General features: G+C 40.9%; 1 protein-coding gene across 1 annotated transcript in view; it reads left to right on the top strand.

Moving 5' to 3' along the window:
* Positions 1-279: 279 nt before the first annotated feature.
* zgc:172282 (leucine-rich repeat and fibronectin type III domain-containing protein 1-like protein) overlaps positions 280-20,930 on the top strand; it is a 40,577-nt gene continuing 19,926 nt past the window's right edge. The window contains exon 1 of the mRNA XM_067365716.1: positions 280-1,658. Coding sequence (XP_067221817.1) covers positions 280-1,658 — 1,379 coding nt within the window. The remainder of the gene's footprint in view (positions 1,659-20,930) is intronic.

Genomic DNA, 20,930 nt, shown 5'->3' with positions numbered 1-20,930 from the left:
TTACTTAAACATTCCATACTATAATAGAGCTTTGGAATCTCAGAGATCCCAAACAGAATATGAATTTGACTGTAGATTTGAATACAGAGTCCAATAGTGATTTAAAAATACTTTACAAACTATCGCGCTTACTCTAGGCCATTGTCGTTTAGGACTATTCATCCAATACAGTGGCAATGCATTTACAAAGTCATTGGCTTTAAACTTCAGCTGTAGAGTACATTTACACGTTGTCACACTGGCACACTGTGTTTGCTTGTCTTGCAGTTCCCCTGAGAGATGGAGTGGCTGATATTCTCCCTACTGGTGCTGGCTGTGTCTACTTCGGGGCAGCTGTGCCCCAAGCGTTGCATGTGCCAGAACCTGTCACCATCTCTAGCCATCCTCTGTGCCAAGACTGGCCTGCTTTTTGTGCCAACAGTCATCGACCGGCGTACAGTGGAGCTGCGTCTCACTGAGAACTTTATTACCGCAGTAAGGAGAAGGGATTTCGCAAACATGACCAGTCTCCTGCACCTGACGCTGTCCCGCAATACCATCAGCCAGATTTTGCCTTATGCTTTTGCCGATCTTAAGCGGCTACGTGCACTGCACCTGGACAGTAACCGCCTAAGTGTTGTCATGGACGATCACTTCCGAGGACTCACTAACCTACGGCACCTTATCCTTGCCAACAATCAACTGCACAACATCTCGCCACATGCATTTGATGACTTTGTGACGACTCTTGAGGACCTGGATCTTTCGTATAATAATCTAGTGGATATCCCATGGGAGACTATAGGACGCCTCACCAATGTGAACACTCTCAACATGGACCATAACCTCATAGAGCATGTCCCTCTAGGAGTCTTTTCAAACCTACACAAACTAGCACGTCTGGATATGACATCCAACAAGCTAAAGAAAATACCCCCTGACCCCTTGTTCCTTAGGATACCAGTTTATGCCAAGTCAAAGGGGTCACCCCTTTCCTCCCTTGTCCTAAGTTTTGGAGGGAACCCACTACATTGTAACTGCGAGCTACTCTGGCTAAGGAGGCTAACACGAGAGGATGACCTGGAAACTTGCGCGTCACCTTCCGACCTTACGGCAAAGTACTTCTGGACAATCCCAGAAGAAGAGTTCATCTGTGATCCCCCTGTGATTACGAGGAAATCTCCCAAAACCTTTGTCATGGAGGGTCAACCCACTAGCCTGAAATGCAAGGCCAATGGGGACCCAGACCCAGACGTTCACTGGATCGCCCCAGAGGGTCGTCTAATCGCCAACACCTCCCGTACTTTAAGCTTTAGCAACGGGAGCTTGGAGATCAACATCACTTCTCTGAAGGATACGGGAGTCTTTACCTGCATTGCATCTAATGCTGCGGGGGAGTCTACAGGCACGGTGGAGTTGGTGGTCAGCCCGCTGCCACACTTAGCTAACAGCACTAACCGGATCCGAGAACCTGATCCAGGACCATCCGATATTCTAACCTCTGCTAAGTCGACTTCATCAGTCAGCAATGAGACCAGGTCTCAAGAGAGGAAGGTGGTACTTGCTGAGCTTACAGCAAATTCTGCACTCATCAGGTGGCCTTCGCAACAACATTTCCCTGGAATCAGGATGTATCAGATTCAGTACAACAGCTCGGCAGATGACACCTTGGTCTACAGGTAAGATGCCTTATTATTTTGTGAAATCTAGTTACAGTTATAGAAGGCTAAATTGGTGTGCCAACATAGCAAGATTTTTGTGGTGCAATTGCATATGTCTATATATTGCTGCTGTTTATTTACTGTATTGTTTATTTTGAATGATCAATGGTCTTCTTCTCCATGGACCTGCCTTATGCTTCATTTTTCAAAATGACAGGAGAAATGTCATCTGTATGGCACGGCAGGATTTCTTTGTCATGATAAAAGAGAAAATCTTTGCTTCATCTGTTAGAAGTTGCACTGTTTATGTGCCATGTATTCCCAGAGCACTTTCTAAAGCTGTGGGATATCCAAAATTCAAAGTGTTTGTGTGCAATGTTCTTTCCAGCCTCAGAAATCCCATTCATGAAAGAAGACAGAAATATCAGAGAAGATGACTCTGTGGTCAGACTAACAGATGATTCTTTTTGACGTGAAAGTGAAAACAAAAATCTGTGCTGGGAGAGTGGGGCACAAACCAGGCTAAATTGTATTTGCTAATGTTTAGAATCCACATTGTGATATCTCCTCATTCACAGCTGTTTGGTATGTATAATTAGTCTGGGTGCTGGGGAAGACCGTGAATTAGTATCCCTCTCACAACCTTGGGCAAAATTCTACAGTGAAACGAATGGTCGTAAATGCTAACACATTTCCTGGAAGAAGAAAAAAAATTGAATGGATGAAAGATGGGCTACTTTGGCTTTATGAATCATTGATACTGGTAGATTTATTGTTGGGTCAGGGATACAAGAACATTCTGCACATGTTAAATTTAAAGAAAAAGGCAAAAGGTACTAATGGAAAAAAATACATGAATTAACATTAAAAATATTATCTGCTAATGACACCCAAAGTGAAAATTCTGTAATTATTTATTTGCCCTTAAACCTATATGATTTTCTTTCTTATGTGTAGTAGTACAAAAGGAGTCCAGAGGTAATAGTGAAGGGGAAGATTTTAGAGCAGGGAATGATAAATTATAATTCTGATCTTTTCCTCATACAAAGGGGGGTGGGGTGGAGGTGAACTATCCGTTTAAGAGTGAATTACTGTGAAACTCTGGGAAACTGGGTCATCCCAAGGAGAAGTCCAGCTTGCCAAATCTCATGCGCATTAAAGCACAGCAATTGATTCTAAAACAGGAATCCAGTCACTTTTGCTTAATCTTTCTCTTTTAACCTTTTAACCAAATCTCCACAATTCTCCTTCTGACTAAATAGGTTTGTCTTGGGCACATAGATTGTACCATATTTCTCTAATAAAGCCAGTGTCATGATAGGGGTAAATACGTTTATGGTACATAAACAGTTAACAATCCATAAAGGCTAGACTGGATTTGGACAGGCACTTGTGCTCTATTATCAGTGATGATACTGGACACTCTTCCCTCTGACAGGATGCCACAGGAAGTCGATGTACCACTGACAGCTAAGAGTAACACCTTGAACAGCCGCTCCAATAGAACAGACGAATAGGGACAGACATATCAAAATAGGTTTCTGCTTTCTTATCACACTAGAGGACAGCTGGAGGGGACAAGACTCTGCACATGTTTCTTTATGAATTTTTAGCTCCTAAATGAAAGGCTGCCTATAAGACTGTACTCTAGGTATGCAAGCATGAATATGAATATTATGAATAAGCAAAATAGAGACAACTTCACTTTAAATGCATGTGTTTACCAGGCCAGTAGATGTCAGTATGACATCTAAGAATATTGGAACGAAGTAGAGGCTTAGCGAAATGTGAACATGTGATGTGTGGTGCGTCCAAAATTGCATACTATCTGTGTAGGACGCTATATTTGAATTTGAATCGACTTTGCGACTGTTAAAAAGTATGTTCTATATACTCTCTAAAAAATGCTGGACTAAAAATAACCCAAGTTGGGTTAAATATGAACAAACCCAGCAACTGGGTTGTTTTGACCCAGCGGTTGGGTTAAATGTTTGACCCAACCTGCTAGATAATTTTATTTAACTCAACTATTGTTTAAAAATTACTATATGGCTGGCTTAAAATTAACCTAAAATAGGTTGGAAATGAACATTTATTAATATGTTTAATAAATGAACATGTATTAATACGTTTAATAAATAATTATTAAATAATAAAAATGTATTAAATTGCTTATTAATAAATGTTCACCTTTTGATTATTACTGTTGCCTCTAGTAATTATGTGTCTGATTTTTTTTTAATTTCCAACCTATTTTGGGTTCATTTTAAGCCATCCATATAGTAATTTTTAATCAAAAGTGTAGTATTACTATGGGTAGTATGACATTTGGACGTACTACATCTTCTATGTTGTTACTGACATGTGACCTATCAGTGTCAGTTGTGTTGCTTCACTGCCATTCATAAATCCTCTCATGTGGCCTAATGGGATAGTAAAGTGTTCACTGAATTCACACTCCAGAATCTCGACTGTAGTAGTAAGTCACCCGGTTATTTTTTGCCCACTGTTTTTCAAAAACTATGTATTCGGACATAGGCTACTACTTTTTTTGGCATACTGTTTTTCACATACTATAGTAGAGAAGTATTCGATTTCAGAAACAACGAAAGAATGGCTCTTATCTAGGTAATCCAAATCATTCAGTTAGCATTGTGTGCTAGTACAGTCACAAGCTAATGTGTACAGGAGATTAATTAAACCTGCTGGAAGAATAATGAAAATGTGCCTTAATTGTCATTGAAAAGTGTCTGCTAGAAAAGATTGATTAAGTGACATTGCTCACAGAGGTGTCTGTTGGGAAGAAACCGTATACATCTATCAGCGAGCACAAATTAAGTTCAGTTCAATTTTTCATTGTGGCAAAAGAATGCTCTGAGCAGCAGAATGTGCCTTGCTTTGTCTTTAAAGCATATCTTGTGAGGGTAATACTTTTATTCTCTGAGTGTTTTATTTTGAGGAAGAAAAGAGCACAGCTGTGTCCCCTAAATAAAGATCCTTAAGAAAGCCTTGTTTAAGACTGCAGAAAATAAGCTTATTCTTGTAGCGCATGGTAAAAGTGGTTAAAAGCAGCTCCTCATAAATCAGAGACTGAGCACTTTGTTGCTTAACAGCCAAAACGCTGCTTTTTGTTCTGTTTCTATTCCATCTTGTGATTCTGAAATCCGATACGCACTCTTTGGATAGGATTCATTTTCTAAACAATGTTATATTTACAATATTATGTGATTTGATTCGGACAGGATCGAAACCCGTTTAAATGTGCAAGACTTACATAGCCTTATTTGTATATTTAAGGGAGGAATTAAATCAAATGAGAACCATACTTGACTTTTAAAGTACGCTTAAAAAAGTAACTCTTTGAACGAACATAAAAAATTCATGGAAAGGATTTCCACATGATTAAGTTGCTTTATTTCAGCATTATGCAATTCTGTTATTCCAATTTAATGTACTTACGTTGGGTCAACTTAATTTTTTTAAGGTTGATTCAACTTATTTACTATGGTTGGGCACAGCTTAATTTAATAGTGTCAGCCCAACTGATTTGCAATGTTTTGGAAAATAAATAAATATACATAAATAAATAAATAGTTTTCATATACATTGATTATTACAATTAATTCTTCTTGTTTAATTTTGTGAAATATATATATATATATATATATATATATATATATATATATATATATATATATATATATATATATATATATATATACAACTTTTGTGATGTTCTGTGTTAGAAATCTAGATATGATACTGGATTCATCCTAAATTGCCTTAACCAAAAACATCGTAAAGCCTAAATTGATCATAAGTACATTGGTGGCAATGGTTTTACAATCAGCATAGGCTTACAATGCTTTTGGAAAATGCAACCCAGAGCACTACCACAATGATTACTTTCTTATTAAAGTAATTTGAAAGTTTGTTAGCAGGTCCTCAACCCAAGCACAAGAGCAACAATTCACCACAATGGTAACCCTAAAACTATTAATTAACAGAAACTTTTAAATACCAACATAATAGAACAGTAAACATTAAAAAGTCTTTCCATTTTCTCATCTTCCTAAAAACTGCTTAAAATAACATTTTATTTCAACATTTACACTCCTAGTTCAGCCCCTTTACAATTCCAATATGAAAACATCAAGTTAAGTCAAAGAGTAATCGTTTCAAGTCAATTTAACATGAATCAATCACATTTAAACCAGAAGCCTGATACAATGGTGTTGAATCAAAATAAATTGTTTAAATAAACTGAACAGCATCAAAAAATCTTTTTTTTTGTTTTTTTTTCTTTTTTTTTTTTTAGTGTAGTTCAGAACAGTTTGAGATCAGACTCTCCTTATTTATGTTTGTACATCGGATGGGTTGCAAGCAGTACAAGAACCACCAACTGTGATTATACCTTAGAAAGTTGTCAAAAAGGCGAATATCTATAGTGGACCAGGTAGTGCAATGCCAAATTTAGCATTAGTTATGAACTTGACAGTGTCAAGATATATTTTAAGTGAATGAGTAGAGTTAGCCGGACTTGTTCAATTCAGGCAACATTAAACGGGATTTTCTGCAAAACTCCTCAGGGAAAACCTGTCTGAATGGGGGATAAATACAGTGTGACAAACAAATACAGTGAATGACATGTTGAAATTCACAGTTGGTGCAAGTGACAGTAGCATGAGTGTTGTGGCTATGTTCATGTGTTATGTTTCACTGTGAATCACATAATGGTAATGTCACTGAACATAAGACTCATGGATGGATAATGGATTTGAAAATATATATATAAAATAGATGAAAAAACTTAAACTTAAAAATCCCAGCTTGTTACTTACAAGACTGTAGCTACTATTATAAAAACAGCCAAGCTACTTTCATTTGACTGAAAATGAAGTGAAGCAAGTAGCATTGCTACTTTTAATTAGTTGCCACCCAACACAGGGGCAGATGGATGTTCTGCTAATACAAATGGCAGAAAGGTTTTACTCTTAGCAATCTGCTAATTGGTTTCTTAATGGATATTAAACCAGCATCGAAATTCAGGGTTTTGTTTTCACTGGGCCCCCAGCAGATGCTTTTAAAGAAACACAGCAATTATCCACTTCACAGCCAGACAAAAGCAAAGTCCAGAGCTTCCCTGAAATTGTAATTAAATCAGATCATGTGTGCTTTAAAAGCAGGCAATGTAAATTGTGCCTTTGGATGAATAGGTGGATATGCTTGTTATTCAACAGTGGGACAGATGGTTGGTGCAACATGCCCATCTCATACCCTCTTGTGTTAAATTGCTATGTGTTTTTAACCACAGAAAAGCTCTTTTTAGTGGGGGGGACTATTCTATTCTATTTGGACTATTCTTCCTCCTGGCTATATGTATTTTGTTCTATAGTTGTAATGAACCCATAATTAAGTGTTATATTAGTTCACAATGTTAGTGTTTCCCCTCTGTCACGGGTAGGATCCACAATGAAGCAAATATAAGCTCTGTTAGCAGCAATCTAACTTTATTAAGCTATATAAACAGAACAAAAAAGGCACATAGAAAGGCACCGGAGAAGTAGGAGCAACCTTAAAGGGTTAGTTTACCCAAAAATGAAATGTCTGTCATTAAGTACTCACCCTCATGTTGTCCCAAACCCGTAAGACCTTCTTTTGTCTTCGGAACACAAATTAAGATATTTTTTTATTAAATCCAAGGGTATCTGATGCACACACAGACAGCAACGACATTGCACCTTTTGTGGTCCAGAAAGGTAATAAAGACATTGTTAAAATGGTCGATGTGACTACAGTGGTTCAACTGTAATATTATGAAGTGACGAGAATACTTTTTGTGCAAAAAAACAAAACAAAAATAGCGTCTTTATTCAACAAATTTGCGTTTGCTGTCATACTGCTACGTTATTTTCAGTGTTTATGTCTGAACGTGGGCTCAAGTATGCATCGTGCTGTTCACGTGACCAGAGCTGGCCAATACTGAGCCACTGTTCGGACGTAAAAAAATGTGTTCCAAAGACAAACAAATGTCTTACAGATTTGGGACAACATGAGGGTGAGTACTTATTGAAAAATTACATTTCTGGGTGAACTAACCCTTTAACACTGAAGACACACTGAACTAAACTGAACAAAGGGTTTAAATAAACAGGAATGATCAACGGAACAAGAAACAGGTGCGCAACTCAATTAGAAACCATGGTAACAAACAAGGCACAAGAACTCAGGCAACCAGGAAACAGCAAAAACCATGGCTGCATGCTAAATAGCACACTTCCCTACTATATAGTAGATGAAAAAGAACATGTGACAATTACACTCTAAAAACTACTGGGTTAAATATGGACAAAATATGGACACCCAGGCATTGGGTTGTTTTCACCCAGCCATTTTTTTCAACCAATTTTGGATTTATGTTTTTAGCCAGCAATATAGTAATATAGTAAAAGGCGTGTTTTAACTCACCCCCAAATAGGGGCAAATTTGTGGGGTATTTTAAGATGAAACTTAACCAGACCAGAGACTTATATTACATCATGTGAAAGAGGGCATAATAGGTGTAACGAAGCGGGAGTCATGATAAGATCCATGTGCAAGCTTTTATTAAAGCAAGAGTGTGGTTGTACAGGCAGGGGTCAGATTACAGCAAAACAGGTACAGCAAGGAACAGGCGGAATCGTAGTCAGGGTACAGGCAGAAGGTCGAGGCAGGCAGATATCACTCACAGGTCGGTATACAAAGCAAGGGTCAGGACGGGCAGCAACGGGTCAATAAACAGGAAACAGACAGGAACGGTAACAGACAGGCAGGCAGGGAAATAACGCTCGGAATTGTCACAGGGTGAATCAAGACTCCGCAAACTGGTGGTGTGAGTGTGAGTCCTTTATAGTCCTGTTAATGTACTGCAGCTGGGTGTGGTGATTAGTGATAGTGATTGATGGAGTGAGTGCAGGTGATTGGCAGAGAGGATTATGGGTAATGTAGTCCGGGAACTGACAGGAACAGACGGTGATCATAACATAACGCCCCCCTCCCGGAAGGCGCGTCCTCGCGGCGTAAAAGGAACAGCTAGGGAGGGTGGGTGGGTGCATTGGGGACCTGCATGCAGATAGGAACAGGGTCCCCAATGCAGGTCCAGGAACTCGGGTAACCACGGCGGGTCAGGCGGCTCGGGCAACCACGGCGGGTCAGGCGGCTCGGGCAGCCACGGCGGTTCAGGCGGCTCGGGCAGCCACGGCGGTTCAGGCGGCTCGGGCAGCCACGGCGGGTCAGGCGGCTCGGGCAGCCACGGCGGGTCAGGCGGCTCGGGCAGCCACGGCGGGTCAGCCGGCTCGGGCAGCCACGGCAGGTCAGGGTCCATGCATGGCCCTAGTGGCCTACAGTCCATGAATGACATCAGTGACAGCAGTGGCAGCAGTGGCAGCAGTGGCTGGGCAGGGTCCCCACCCCCAAGCTCCCCACCCCTAGGTATACTGCCCCCCCCCAAAAAAGTTCTTGGGGAAATCAAGGGAGGCATTGGTGGGTTCATGGGCAAGGAGCTCGGGTGGCGCCAGCAGGGCAGATGGCCTGAGCGGCAGAGCAAATGGTTGCTCCGACCAAGGCTGCTCTGTGGCCGTATCAGGCAGAGCGGGCAGTTCGGTGACGGCCTCCGTGGCCGTATCAGGCAGAGCGGGCAGTTCGGTGACGGCCTCCATGGCCGTCAGGGGTCAGATTACAGCAAAACAGGTACAGCAAGGAACAGGCGGAATCGTAGTCAGGGTACAGGCAGAAGGTCGAGGCAGGCAGATATCACTCACAGGTCGGTATACAAAGCAAGGGTCAGGACGGGCAGCAACGGGTCAATAAACAGGAAACAGACAGGAAAGGTAACAGACAGGCAGACAGGGAAATAACGCTCGGAATTGTCACAGGGTGAATCAAGACTTCGCAAACTGATGGTGTGAGTGTGAGTCCTTTATAGTCCTGTTAATGTACTGCAGCTGGGTGTGGTGATTAGTGATAGTTATTGATGGAGTGAGTGCAGGTGATTGGCAGAGAGGATTATGGGTAATGTAGTCCGGGAACTGACAGGAACAGACGGTGATCATAACATAACGCCCCCCTTACATTTACATTTTACATTTATTCATTTGGCAGACGCTTTTATCCAAAGCGACTTACAAGTGAGGAATACAACAAGCGAGTCGTTATGACGAGGCAAATAGACAAGAAGTGCTCATAATACAAGTTATGGGCAGTGCTCAGATTATCCTAAGCTACAATAGAGAGGGATTAGAGGAAGTGAAAGGATAGGAATAAGAAGTTTTTTTTTTTTTTTTTTTTTTTTAAATGAGGTTAAGTGCTCACGAAAGAGATGGGTTTTCAGCTGTCTTTTGAATATTGCCAGGGATTCCGCATTCCGGATGAAGGCAGGAAGATCATTCCACCAGCAAGGGACAGTGAATGAGAATGTTCTGGAAAGTGATTTTGTGCCTCTCTGTGATGGTACCACAAGCCTTCGCTCCTTTAATGAGCGCAGGTTTCTGGTAGGAGTGTAGACTCGTAAGAGTGAGTGGAAGTAGGAGGGTGCTGAGCCTGTGGTAGATCTGTAAGCAAGCGTCAACGCCTTGAATTTGATGCGAGAAGCAAGTGGTAGCCAGTGAAGAGAGATGAAGAGAGGCGTGACGTGGGCTCTTTTGGGCTCGTTGAAGACGAGACGTGCTGCTGCTTTCTGAATCATTTGTAGAGGCTTGATTGTGCATGATGGCAGTCCAGCCAGAAGTGCATTGCAGTAATCAAGCCTAGAAATGACCAGAGCCTGGATCAGAAGTTGTGTTGCATGTTCTGTTAGAAAGGGCCTGATTTTCCTGATGTTGTATAGTGCAAATCTGCATGACCGAGCTGTCATTGCAATGTGGTCTTTGAAGGTCAGTTGATCATCAAGGATTACTCCAAGATTTCTGGCCGAATTTGATGGGGTAATTGAGGATGTGCCTAGCTGTCCCCTCCCGGAAGACGCGTCCTCGCGGCGTAAAAGGAACAGCTAGGGAGGGTGGGTGGGTGCATTGGGGACCTGCATGCAGATAGGAACAGGGTCCCCAATGCAGGTCCAGGAACTCGGGTAACCACGGCGGGTCAGGCGGCTCGGGCAGCCACGGCGGGTCAGGCGGCTCGGGCAGCCACGGCAGGTCAGGGTCCATGCATGGCCCTAGTGGCCTACAGTCCATGAATGACATCAGTGACAGCAGTGGCAGCAGTGGCAGCAGTGGCTGGGCAGGGTCCCCACCCCCAAGCTCCCCACCCCTAGGTAAACTCCCCCCCCCCCCCCCCCCCAAAAAAGTTATTGGGGAAATCAAGGGAGGCATTGGTGGGTTCATGGGCAAGGAGCTCGGGTGGCGCCAGCAGGGCAGATGGCCTGAGCGGCAGCGGTAGAGCAAATGGTTGCTCCGACCCAAGGCTGCTCTGTGGCCGTATCAGGCAGAGCGGGCAGTTCGGTGACGGCCTCCGTGGCCGTATCAGGCAGAGCGGGCAGTTCGGTGACGGCCTCCGTGGCCGTATCAGGGAGAGCAGACAGCTCCGGGACGGCAGCGGGCTCGGGCTGCTCCGGGACGGCAGCGGGCTCGGGCTGCTCCGGGACGGCAGCGGGCTCCTGCTGCTCCGGGACGGCAGTGGGCTCGGGCTGCTCTGAGTGCATCCTCCAGGCTCGCAAGAACGACAAAACATAAAACGTGAGTACAGCCCTCTTGGCCATCACCGGACTGATAGGGAGAGCATGCAGAACTGGAGTGAACTCACTGGCTGGAGCAGACTCTGGAGTGGATTCACTGGCTGGAGCGGACTCAACGGCAGGAACGGCCCCTTTGTTCACTGACACTGCAGGGGCGGCCATCTTGTCCATCGCGTCCAGGGCACTTGAGTCCATATCAACCGACAAATTTGAGAGTGTTGAAACAGGCGCACTTGAGAGCGTTGAAACAGACTCACTTGAGAGAGTTGAAACAGACTCACTTGAGAGCGTTGAAACAGACTCACTTGAGAGCGTTGAAACAGACTCACTTGAGAGCGTTGAAACAGACTCACTTGAGAGCGTTGAAACAGACTCACTTGAGAGCGTTGAAACAGGCGAACTTGCGTGCAAAGCGTCCGACGAACTTGAGTGCGAAGCGGCTGGCTGGTTTGAGAGCGAGGCGGCCGGCGGGCTTGAGAGCGAGGCGGCCTGCGGGCTTGAGTGCGAAGCGGCCGGCTGATGCTTGGGAATTCCAGCCGCTCACGCCGACATCAGCGGTGAATCAGCCACACTGGAACGCAACCCTCTCCACTCCCAGACAGATCCAGAGATGTGACGTGATTCAGCGGCGACGTGACTTTGCTCTGGGCGATCAACGAAGGCGTGACGTTGCTCTGGGCGATCAGTGGCGACGTGACATTGCTCTGGGTGATCAGCGAAGGCGTGACGTTGCTCTGGGCGATCTGCGAAGGCATGACGTTGCTCTGGGCGATCAGCGGTGACGTGACATTGCTCTGGGCGATCAACGAAGGCGTGACGTTGCTCTGGGCGATCAGCGGCGACATGAACTGTTGCTGTTGTGATGATAGCCGCCATCTTGTGCGTGTTACCTGGCACGGCGGCCATTACAGGACTCACCATGGTGTCGCATTCCTCCGCGACACCCACAGTAAACGGAGAGCCAACAGTCAACAATGCATAGTCCATAAAGCTGCTAATTGATGGAGTGAGTGCAGGTGATTGGCAGAGAGGATTATGGGTAATGTAGTCCGGGAACTGACAGGAACAGACGGTGATCATAACAATAGGTGCCTTTTAACCCAACCTGCTGGGTTTGTCCATATTTTACCCAACTTGGGTTGTTTTTAACCCAGCATTTTTTAGAGTATATGTCCGAATTCACAGTACTTATAAAAGAGTAGGCAAAAAATACCTACTACTTGCAGCGAGATTCTGAAGTGTGCATATGGACACTTTACTATCCCATGAGGCTATGGAGAGGATTTGTGAATGACAATGAAGCAACGCAACTGACGCTGGTAGATCATGTGATAATTACTAGGCGAATGTAGTATGTCCAGATTACATTCATATTACACACATTCATACCATATAAAACTTACTTTTTTTAGCAGTTGCATAGTAATTACTTATTCAAAATAAGTACCTACTCAAGAGAGTATGCAATTTTGGATACAGCCCTTGACAATGAATCTAGACAGGACATGTCAATGAAACTAAATAAAACATAACCACGACACCTCCAAAATTGTCTCTATTATTAACACAGAGAATTACGGTATTTCAAATGAATTATATTTTAAATGAAATTGTGGCATCTAAAAGTAGCCTATACGGATATTTGACTGGACCCAGATGTCCTGTTTGTTAGAAATAATTGGGCATACCTGCACCACCTGCTGTGATTACGTGAGTAGTGATTGTGCAAAGACCATGCACCTGGTATATGAATGTTAAAATATATAATGCCTTGTTATAGCAGTATATTTCTACTGAACAGACTACGGCTGCCGCATGTTTTGTGTTTTGAATGCTGGTCTTTAGCATAGGATGTTCCAACCAGGCTTCTTAACTATCTTAACCAGATATAGGATTCCCCCCCCTGTGACACAGTCAGGTGGGGTTGTTGCATGTCACACAGGCAAACAAACCCAGCTCACATACTGATAATGACAGATGACGGCACTGATGGAAAGAGTATGATGAGAAGGAGCGTATGTATGTCATGGTCATGTTTCCCTTGGTGAACTTAGGAGTAGTTGTACCCAATCAGTCCTGATTAGCAGATGGTTAATGTGTGAACTGGAGGCAGAGAAGGGCTAATGTTTCATTCATCATGAATGACTGATGAGCTGATTAAAAAGACTCCCAGCAAGGGCATCTCTGGACTGCAGTGGCAGAGAGCATGAAGCCTGCATTATCTGCTCCCTTCCTTCAGTTTCAGATGCTAAACTCTCTGCAAGTAAGTTACCAAGCCTTTATCTGGGTAGATTAAAGGCCGTAACATAGATTACTGATGGTTTACAAATCCCCATCCAAATATTGTATTTGTGCATACAAAATTAGCAAACTTGTCAGTGATCTAGTAATGCAATTTAGCTATTGTCAATCTTGCTGCTATACCAATTCAAAGTGTGCGTATTAACATATTTTCTTGCCTTTATTCATTGGAACTAATAAAGGGGTGTTTAATTATGATTTCACTTTTTTAAACTTCAGTTAGTGTGTAATGTTGCTGTTTGAGCATAAACAATGTCTGCAAAGTTACGATGCTCAAAGTTCAGTGCAAAAGGGAGACATTTTCTTTTAAAGAATTCTCTGTTTAAGAACTACAACAAATGGCTGGTAGGGACTACAACAAGCTTCTTACCGAGTTAGTGACATTACTAACCCTAAAATTTACATTAACCCTGCCCCAGAGAACACACAATAAAGGGGGCGAGGCCATGTTGGGTTGCTAGAGTGTTGTTACCATGCTATTATTTTACACTGGACTGTTTCAGAAACAAGGGTCAATTGAACAAAAAGATTAACATGACGGCACATGCAAGTCGATGAGTTGAATCAGCTCCACAGCAGCTACATCTATTTATCCACCAACTGTTCAGAAATGTCCTATGCATTCTATAAGTTGTAACTTCTTCCTGAGTCTCTCCATCAGTGTCGACTCTGGTTTGAACAATGTAAGGCTGAACACCGTTACTGACAATCCTCATTTTGGCTGCGTGAGATTCTCCTGCTTTGTTGTTGTTGAGCAACTGAAGCGTGAGCTGTTAAAGCTCCGCCCTCTTCTGGAAAGGGGGCCGGGAGCAGCAGCTCATTTGCATTTAAAGGGACACACATGAAAACGGCATGCTTTTGCTCACACCCAAATAGGGGCAAATTTGACAAGCTATAATAAATTATCTGTGGGATATTTTGAGCTGAAACTCCACAGACACATTCTGGGGACATCAAATACTTATATTACATCTTGTAAAAGGGGTATTATATCATTATATATTTGTGAAAGTTTGATGAATGAGGCCCATTGTTGCTAAATATATTAAAACGCATCAACAAATGGAATGTTTGTGATATTTTCACCAACATTTGTTAGTTCTTTAACAATAAATGCATGTAAATTTTCTTAAAGAGCATGTCATTGTACTTCTATTAATACATTACTGTTCCCAAATGCATTAGAACATTAAGATAATTTAGGAACATTTTTGTTTTATACTTCAATAGAAAAGCAATGTTAGTTGGTAAGTTTGATTCATTTCTGTGGATCAGTTTAAACTGTTTAGTTCAGTGAATCGATTCAAAATTGTGTCAATAATTCATTTGACAGTAAGGTTTTAAATAATACATTTTTTCAGCAAGGATGAAATAAATTGATCAAAAGTGACAGGGAAGACATTTATAATATTTTTATTTAAAATAAATGCTGTTCATTTGAACTTTCGATTCATCAAAGAATTTTCTACAAAAATATTAATTAGCACAACTGTTTTTAGCGTTGATAATACTAAATGCTTCTTGAGCAGCAAATCAGCATATTAGAATAATGTGACACTGAAATCTGGAGTAATGCCCCTGAAAATTCAGCTTTACCATCACAAGAATAAATTACAATTTAAAATAGGCCTATATTAAAATAGAAAACAGTTATTTTAAATTTTAATAATATTTCAGAATATTTCTGTGATTTTGATGAAACAAATGCAGCCATGGTGCATATTTCAACAACATTAAAAAATTATATTTCCAACCCCAAACTTTTGAGCAGTTCTGTGCATGTGTGAAAAACAATGCAGAACACATGCACTGAATTTTTATTAACTAGATTTTTACAGTTTATTTTTCTCCCAGCCCTCTTGAAACCCCTTATATGCCACCTAAAGATGCAGACTGTCAAATGTTAAGTTAGCATTTCGATCAACCATTCCTCCTCGTCTCTTCCTCCCTCCCAGGAATTTCATCATTCCTGCAGTGCCCCAGATCAATTTTTAATTATGGGCGTCACTACGGCTCCCCTCCCTCTACCAGAGTAAGACTACACGCTTTAATTAAAATGACGTGCCACAGCCCTGCAGATAAAAGAGCTCTCCCTGGCCTAGATAGTGATTTTAATGACAGCCGACAACAGGTAGCCTCAAAAAAAGATGCTAATCTAGCAAAACAAAAGGACTTGAAATCATTGTTATGAAAGAGAAGCATTCTTTCTGCCTCAGAGTTGTCTTCTTGAATACAAAGTGGTTTAATAATTTAAAAGTGAAATGTGTAATCTCTGTGCCACTAGCATCACCTAACAGAATGGCAAAAGTAATAATAATAATAATAATGACTGTTTTCAAAGCATAAATGTCAATATATATATATATATATATATATATATATATATATATATATATATATATATATATATATATATATATATATATATATATATATATATATATATATATATATATATATATATATATATATATATGCAGAATGCCAACTATTATTTAAAACTAACTGTTAGCTTTAATAGCAACCATTTGACACCTGATTACAATTTAAAAATAAATAAATAAAAATCACTTGACTGTTATTATTCTAATCATGAAAATATGTCAATATTTTTAACATTATATCACATCAGTACTACTAAACATTCCCCTTTTCTTTGTGTTTTTTAAAGTGTTTTAGAGAGAAAACACTCTCAAGAGTTGTCTATCCACATTATGAAGATATTAGAATAATAGAAATAATTACACACTTCACCTTTTAGTTCAGCATTTCTGCACTGCTTCTATATGCATTGCATTTATTTCTCTTTTTGAGAATCAGAATCAGGCACCTATTAAAGATTGATATTGAAAAATCTTTTGTATCATTTTTCATGTCTTTTCCATCCTCTATATCGCCGTCGTTCTAAATGAAGCATAAAATTAATTTTCCTTGTGGGGGTGTAATTAGCATGTATTAGTAAGCTGCGACACTGGGGATTTTTTTTTTTTTTTTTTTTATCTACTAGATATTGGGTGTTCTGTATTATAACAGAATTTATTTTAACCCTCATGTTTTTTTTGCCATTTTGACTTCTCCTAAAATAATGGGAATGGATCATAAACTAAATTTCAACTTAACATTCCTGAAAAATGTTACATTACTTATGTTTGTGGTCTCAGATAGTAGAAAATTTTCTGGCTGGTGTTGACTTACATATGCTTCATTGTATTTTTCTAATATGTGTCCTTGCAGGGGTCAACAGTGTTGCGGTACTGGATAGCAATCATTAGAGCTGCGCGATTAATCAAAATAAAACCAAAATCGTGACATGGCTTAGTGAAATTATTAATTGTAAAGGCTGTGTTTATATACACTGTGTTTATTTTCACAGCTCAAGATCCACTGTTTTCTGTGTCTCAGAACATTAAATGCTGCTCCACATGTTCTCATCTCTGGATCGGCTCTGAGTTTTGGTTGCTTATAACATGCTTTTGGGAACACAAGATGCGACAAACATTTTTCCCAAACTTGAAATGAGACTAATTGCTTATAAACCAGCTGTTGTCAACAATACAGAAGCTATAAGGGAGCCCTGTGGTTTCCCACCAAATTTCAAGCTTGCTGGTTGTTTTGAAAATAAACAAATTAAGACACCAATAAAAAATTGTATTGTAATTTTACTCTTGTACTGTAAAACAAAATTCAGTCATGAAACTCTTGAGGGCACAGGCTGATAGGTCCTGTACATGGCTGCTCCTGCAGCGTAGTGTTGTCAAAAGTACCGACCGAGATACCAAGTCTGTACTGAAATTTTAAAAATGTGATGCTTTGAGCACTGTTAAGTGGATTCATAAACCCCTTTGATTGGGCATTGTGTTCTCGCGCTCAATATATATGTCTGTGATTGGCTACAATAATCAAGTCTTCAAAAACATGTTGTAAATAGACATTGCTCTACACTGTGTTTGAAAGCAGACATCTATCGAGGACTGGTCCATTGGTAGAAGCCTGCTTTCAATCGCTCCTGCCTCTGCTTTCAAAACGCTTTCAAATTCAAACACTTCCATGTGCTTTCAAACACTCCCGTGCGTTGATCATTGTAGCCAATCACAGACATATATTTTGAGCGCTAGAACACAATGGCCAATTAGAGGTGTTTATGAATCCACTCAACAGAGCTTCACATTTTTTAAATTCCAGTGCCGACTTGGTTGGTACTTTTGATTACACTACTGCAGTGAGCTTGTTAAACATTCATGTAGTCTGGTTCAGTGTTTGAGTTCAGTCTGAATCCCTCCACCTCCCCTAGCTCCACCTGCTTAGATTTGTTACAGGATTTATGTATGTCTATTCATGCAGCAGCAGCATATCTTACATGCTCAGTGGACCATCTCTGCTTGTTTGCAGTGCAAGAGTAAATAAAGAACTGGTTCTCTGAATAAGTACAACATTGTCTTTGCTTAAGAAACACTATATAAATGTTTTATGCATTTGAGGAGTGGAGAAAAGTGCCTCAGTCTAGCATTTGTCATTGAGTCATGGTCAATACTGTCTTAAATAGTCTTTAATAACATGAGATTTTGGCCAAATGACAGAAACAAATGAGTGCCTCCATTTGACCTTGAATTTGGTAAAATGTTAATAATATAATGACACATTCAAGTGTCTGACTATACATAAAGCCACAAAATGAACTCTAACAATGCTGTTTAATTATTTAAAAAATACAATGTTTTTTTTTTTGTTTGTTTTTTGTTTTTCCCCCTCCATTTCCTGAAAAGTAGTATTTTGGGGATAGAAGGTTTCCATGCTGATGGATACACCTTTAGTAATATTTCTCTGGGCTTTGACTGTCAAAGGAACATCTCAAAAGATTGTGAAAGGTAAATAACAGGTTAGTTTCCAAGTAACCATTATATGGGGTCTGGGACCTCAAACAAAAACCGTTAAAGTGAATTTTAACAGAACTTGGGGGTGAAACAAATGAGATTGATCGGTGGTTGGTTTCAGAAGCACCATTTTCTATGAATAAATAAGGTTGCATTACAAGGGTCTCAATACCAAATCACTCAAAATCATAGTGCAGTTCAGCGATCAAAAGAACGCTATGTAGGCCGAAATGCATCCGTTGTAATGTAAGTACACCCCCTCCCTTAAGCTAGACAGCAAAGCCCTTTAGCTAGCATGTGTGACTGAGGTTTCACTTTAATGCAATAAAGGCATTTTCTGAGCCAGACCATCTCCTCCTAGAGCTACTTAAAGTTCCTGTGCTTACAGTGAAACCAGGCAGATTTGAAGAAGTGACTTGCACCACCATATTTTTTCCTGTTTATCAAATCAATCGATCCTTAGAAGGAAAGAGGAGAGATTTATGAGGCCACGCTCTTCTGTTGAACCAGCTTTTTCCTCTCTGCTCTCTCTCTCTCTCTCTCTCTCTCTCTCTCTCTCTCTCTCTCACACACACACACACACTATTTTTTTTTCTTTCTTTTTTTATCTCAGCATTTTGTTTTTTGTGCAATATTTGCCAGCAAATGTTTTTCATGATGATTTGGTAGAAGAAAAACCAGTCAACATTCTGAAGAAGAGATAGAGAAGCTTTCTTTTGAGGACATAATATTCAAGGTGACTGGGAATCTTCTTTCAGACTGGAACTGATGGATTATCCGGGCAGTTTGAGAATGAGCCTAGTTTGTTGAGCGTTTGATCTTGACCTGGATCCAATAGGCCATTTATTTTCACTATGTTGTGTAAAATTATAGCTATTGCTTTGGCAGATATGACTATAAAACGACGAAGCATCCTGCACTGCCCACCTGAGGCCTACACAAGGTCTGCGAGTTTTAAAAAAAGCCATATTGTGAGACTTAACGAGTTGATTGTCGGACAGCAGTTTTGCTACAAAAGCCCTATCTATTCATACCACTGGCTCTGAAAGCTGTTTAGCCGGCATTGTGAAATACAATCCAATCCTCTTCTCCTCCAGTCTGTCAGGCAGTTACCGCAAACAGTTTCCTCCCCTGGCTGAGCGCGAGATAGCATTCAGAAATGCAGCGAGGAGTCAGCAGGACTGTTTAAGCATGTACCGATTTAATTGCGGGAATGCATCTTTCCCAGCGTGGCCGGATCGCCCACGGCATTTACACGGAAAGATGAGACACTGCGGTGTGACTCCCCTTGTTCTTGTAGCTTTCTGCTTCTTTTGCCTCTGGTATATTTTCCAATTTAGTATTTCCTCCAATTATGGCCAGCTCAAATGTCTATGGCTGATAGAAAAAAATGGAGGGTTATTAGAATCCAGTACTGAGACGTTAATATGAAGTAAATATGAACTCCTAATATTCAATTAAGGTGGTTAGGTGGGATTTAAATTTGTTTTATGAAATAAGAAGAAACCTCAGTTGGAAGCTTAGCCCTCTGTTGAGGTTTAGTTTGCATTATGTTGGGATAATGTAAGAATGAAGTAACATTTGAGGATATTAGTTTATAACAATTTATATCAATAATAGTATTTAAGTACAGAGCCCCTAAAAGGAAATGGTGGCACGTCCCCCCGAGAAACTTTGCGTTCGCTAACAAAACGTTTTGTGTCCCCCCGAGAAATTCTGCATTCACTCGCAAAATGTTTTGTGTTCCCCCGAGAAACTTTGCGTTCTCTAACAAAATGTTTTGTGTCCCCCCAAGAAACTTTGCGTAGGCTAACAAAACGTTTTGTGTCCCCTGAGAAATTTTGCGTAGGCTAACAAAACGTTTTGTGTCCCCCCAAGAAACTTTGCGTAGGCTAACAAAACGTTTTGTGTCCCCCCGAGAAATTTTGCGTTCACTCGCAAAAGGTTTTGTGTTCCCCCGAGAAACTTTGCATTTGCTAACAAAATGTTTTATGTCCCCCCGAGAAACTTTGCGTTCTCTAACAAAACATTTTGCATCCCCCGAGAAACTTTGCATTCACTTGCAAAATGTTTTGCTTTCCCCTGAGAAACTTTGCGTTTGCTAACAAAATGCCCCCTCCCCGAGAAACTTTGGGTTCACTCGCAAAATGTTTTGCATCACCCCGAGAAACTTTTTGTTCACTAAGAAAATGTTTTGCCCCACCCCAAAGAAACTTTGTGTTTGCTGACAAAACGTTTTGCGTCCCCCCGAGAAACTTTGCATTCGCTAACAAAATGTTTTGCATCCCCCAAGAAATTTTTTGTTCACTCGCAAAATTTTTGCGTTCTCCTGAGAAACTTTGCGTTCGCAAACAAATTGTATTGCATTCCTCCAAGAAACTTTGCATTCGCTAACAAAATGTTTTGCAT

The sequence above is a fragment of the Chanodichthys erythropterus genome, chromosome 17, assembly GCF_024489055.1.
Source record: "Chanodichthys erythropterus isolate Z2021 chromosome 17, ASM2448905v1, whole genome shotgun sequence".
Taxonomy (NCBI): Eukaryota; Metazoa; Chordata; class Actinopteri; order Cypriniformes; family Xenocyprididae; genus Chanodichthys; species Chanodichthys erythropterus.
The sequence above is the reverse complement of the archived record's forward strand: the minus strand, read 5'-3'. Positions and strand labels throughout refer to the sequence as shown.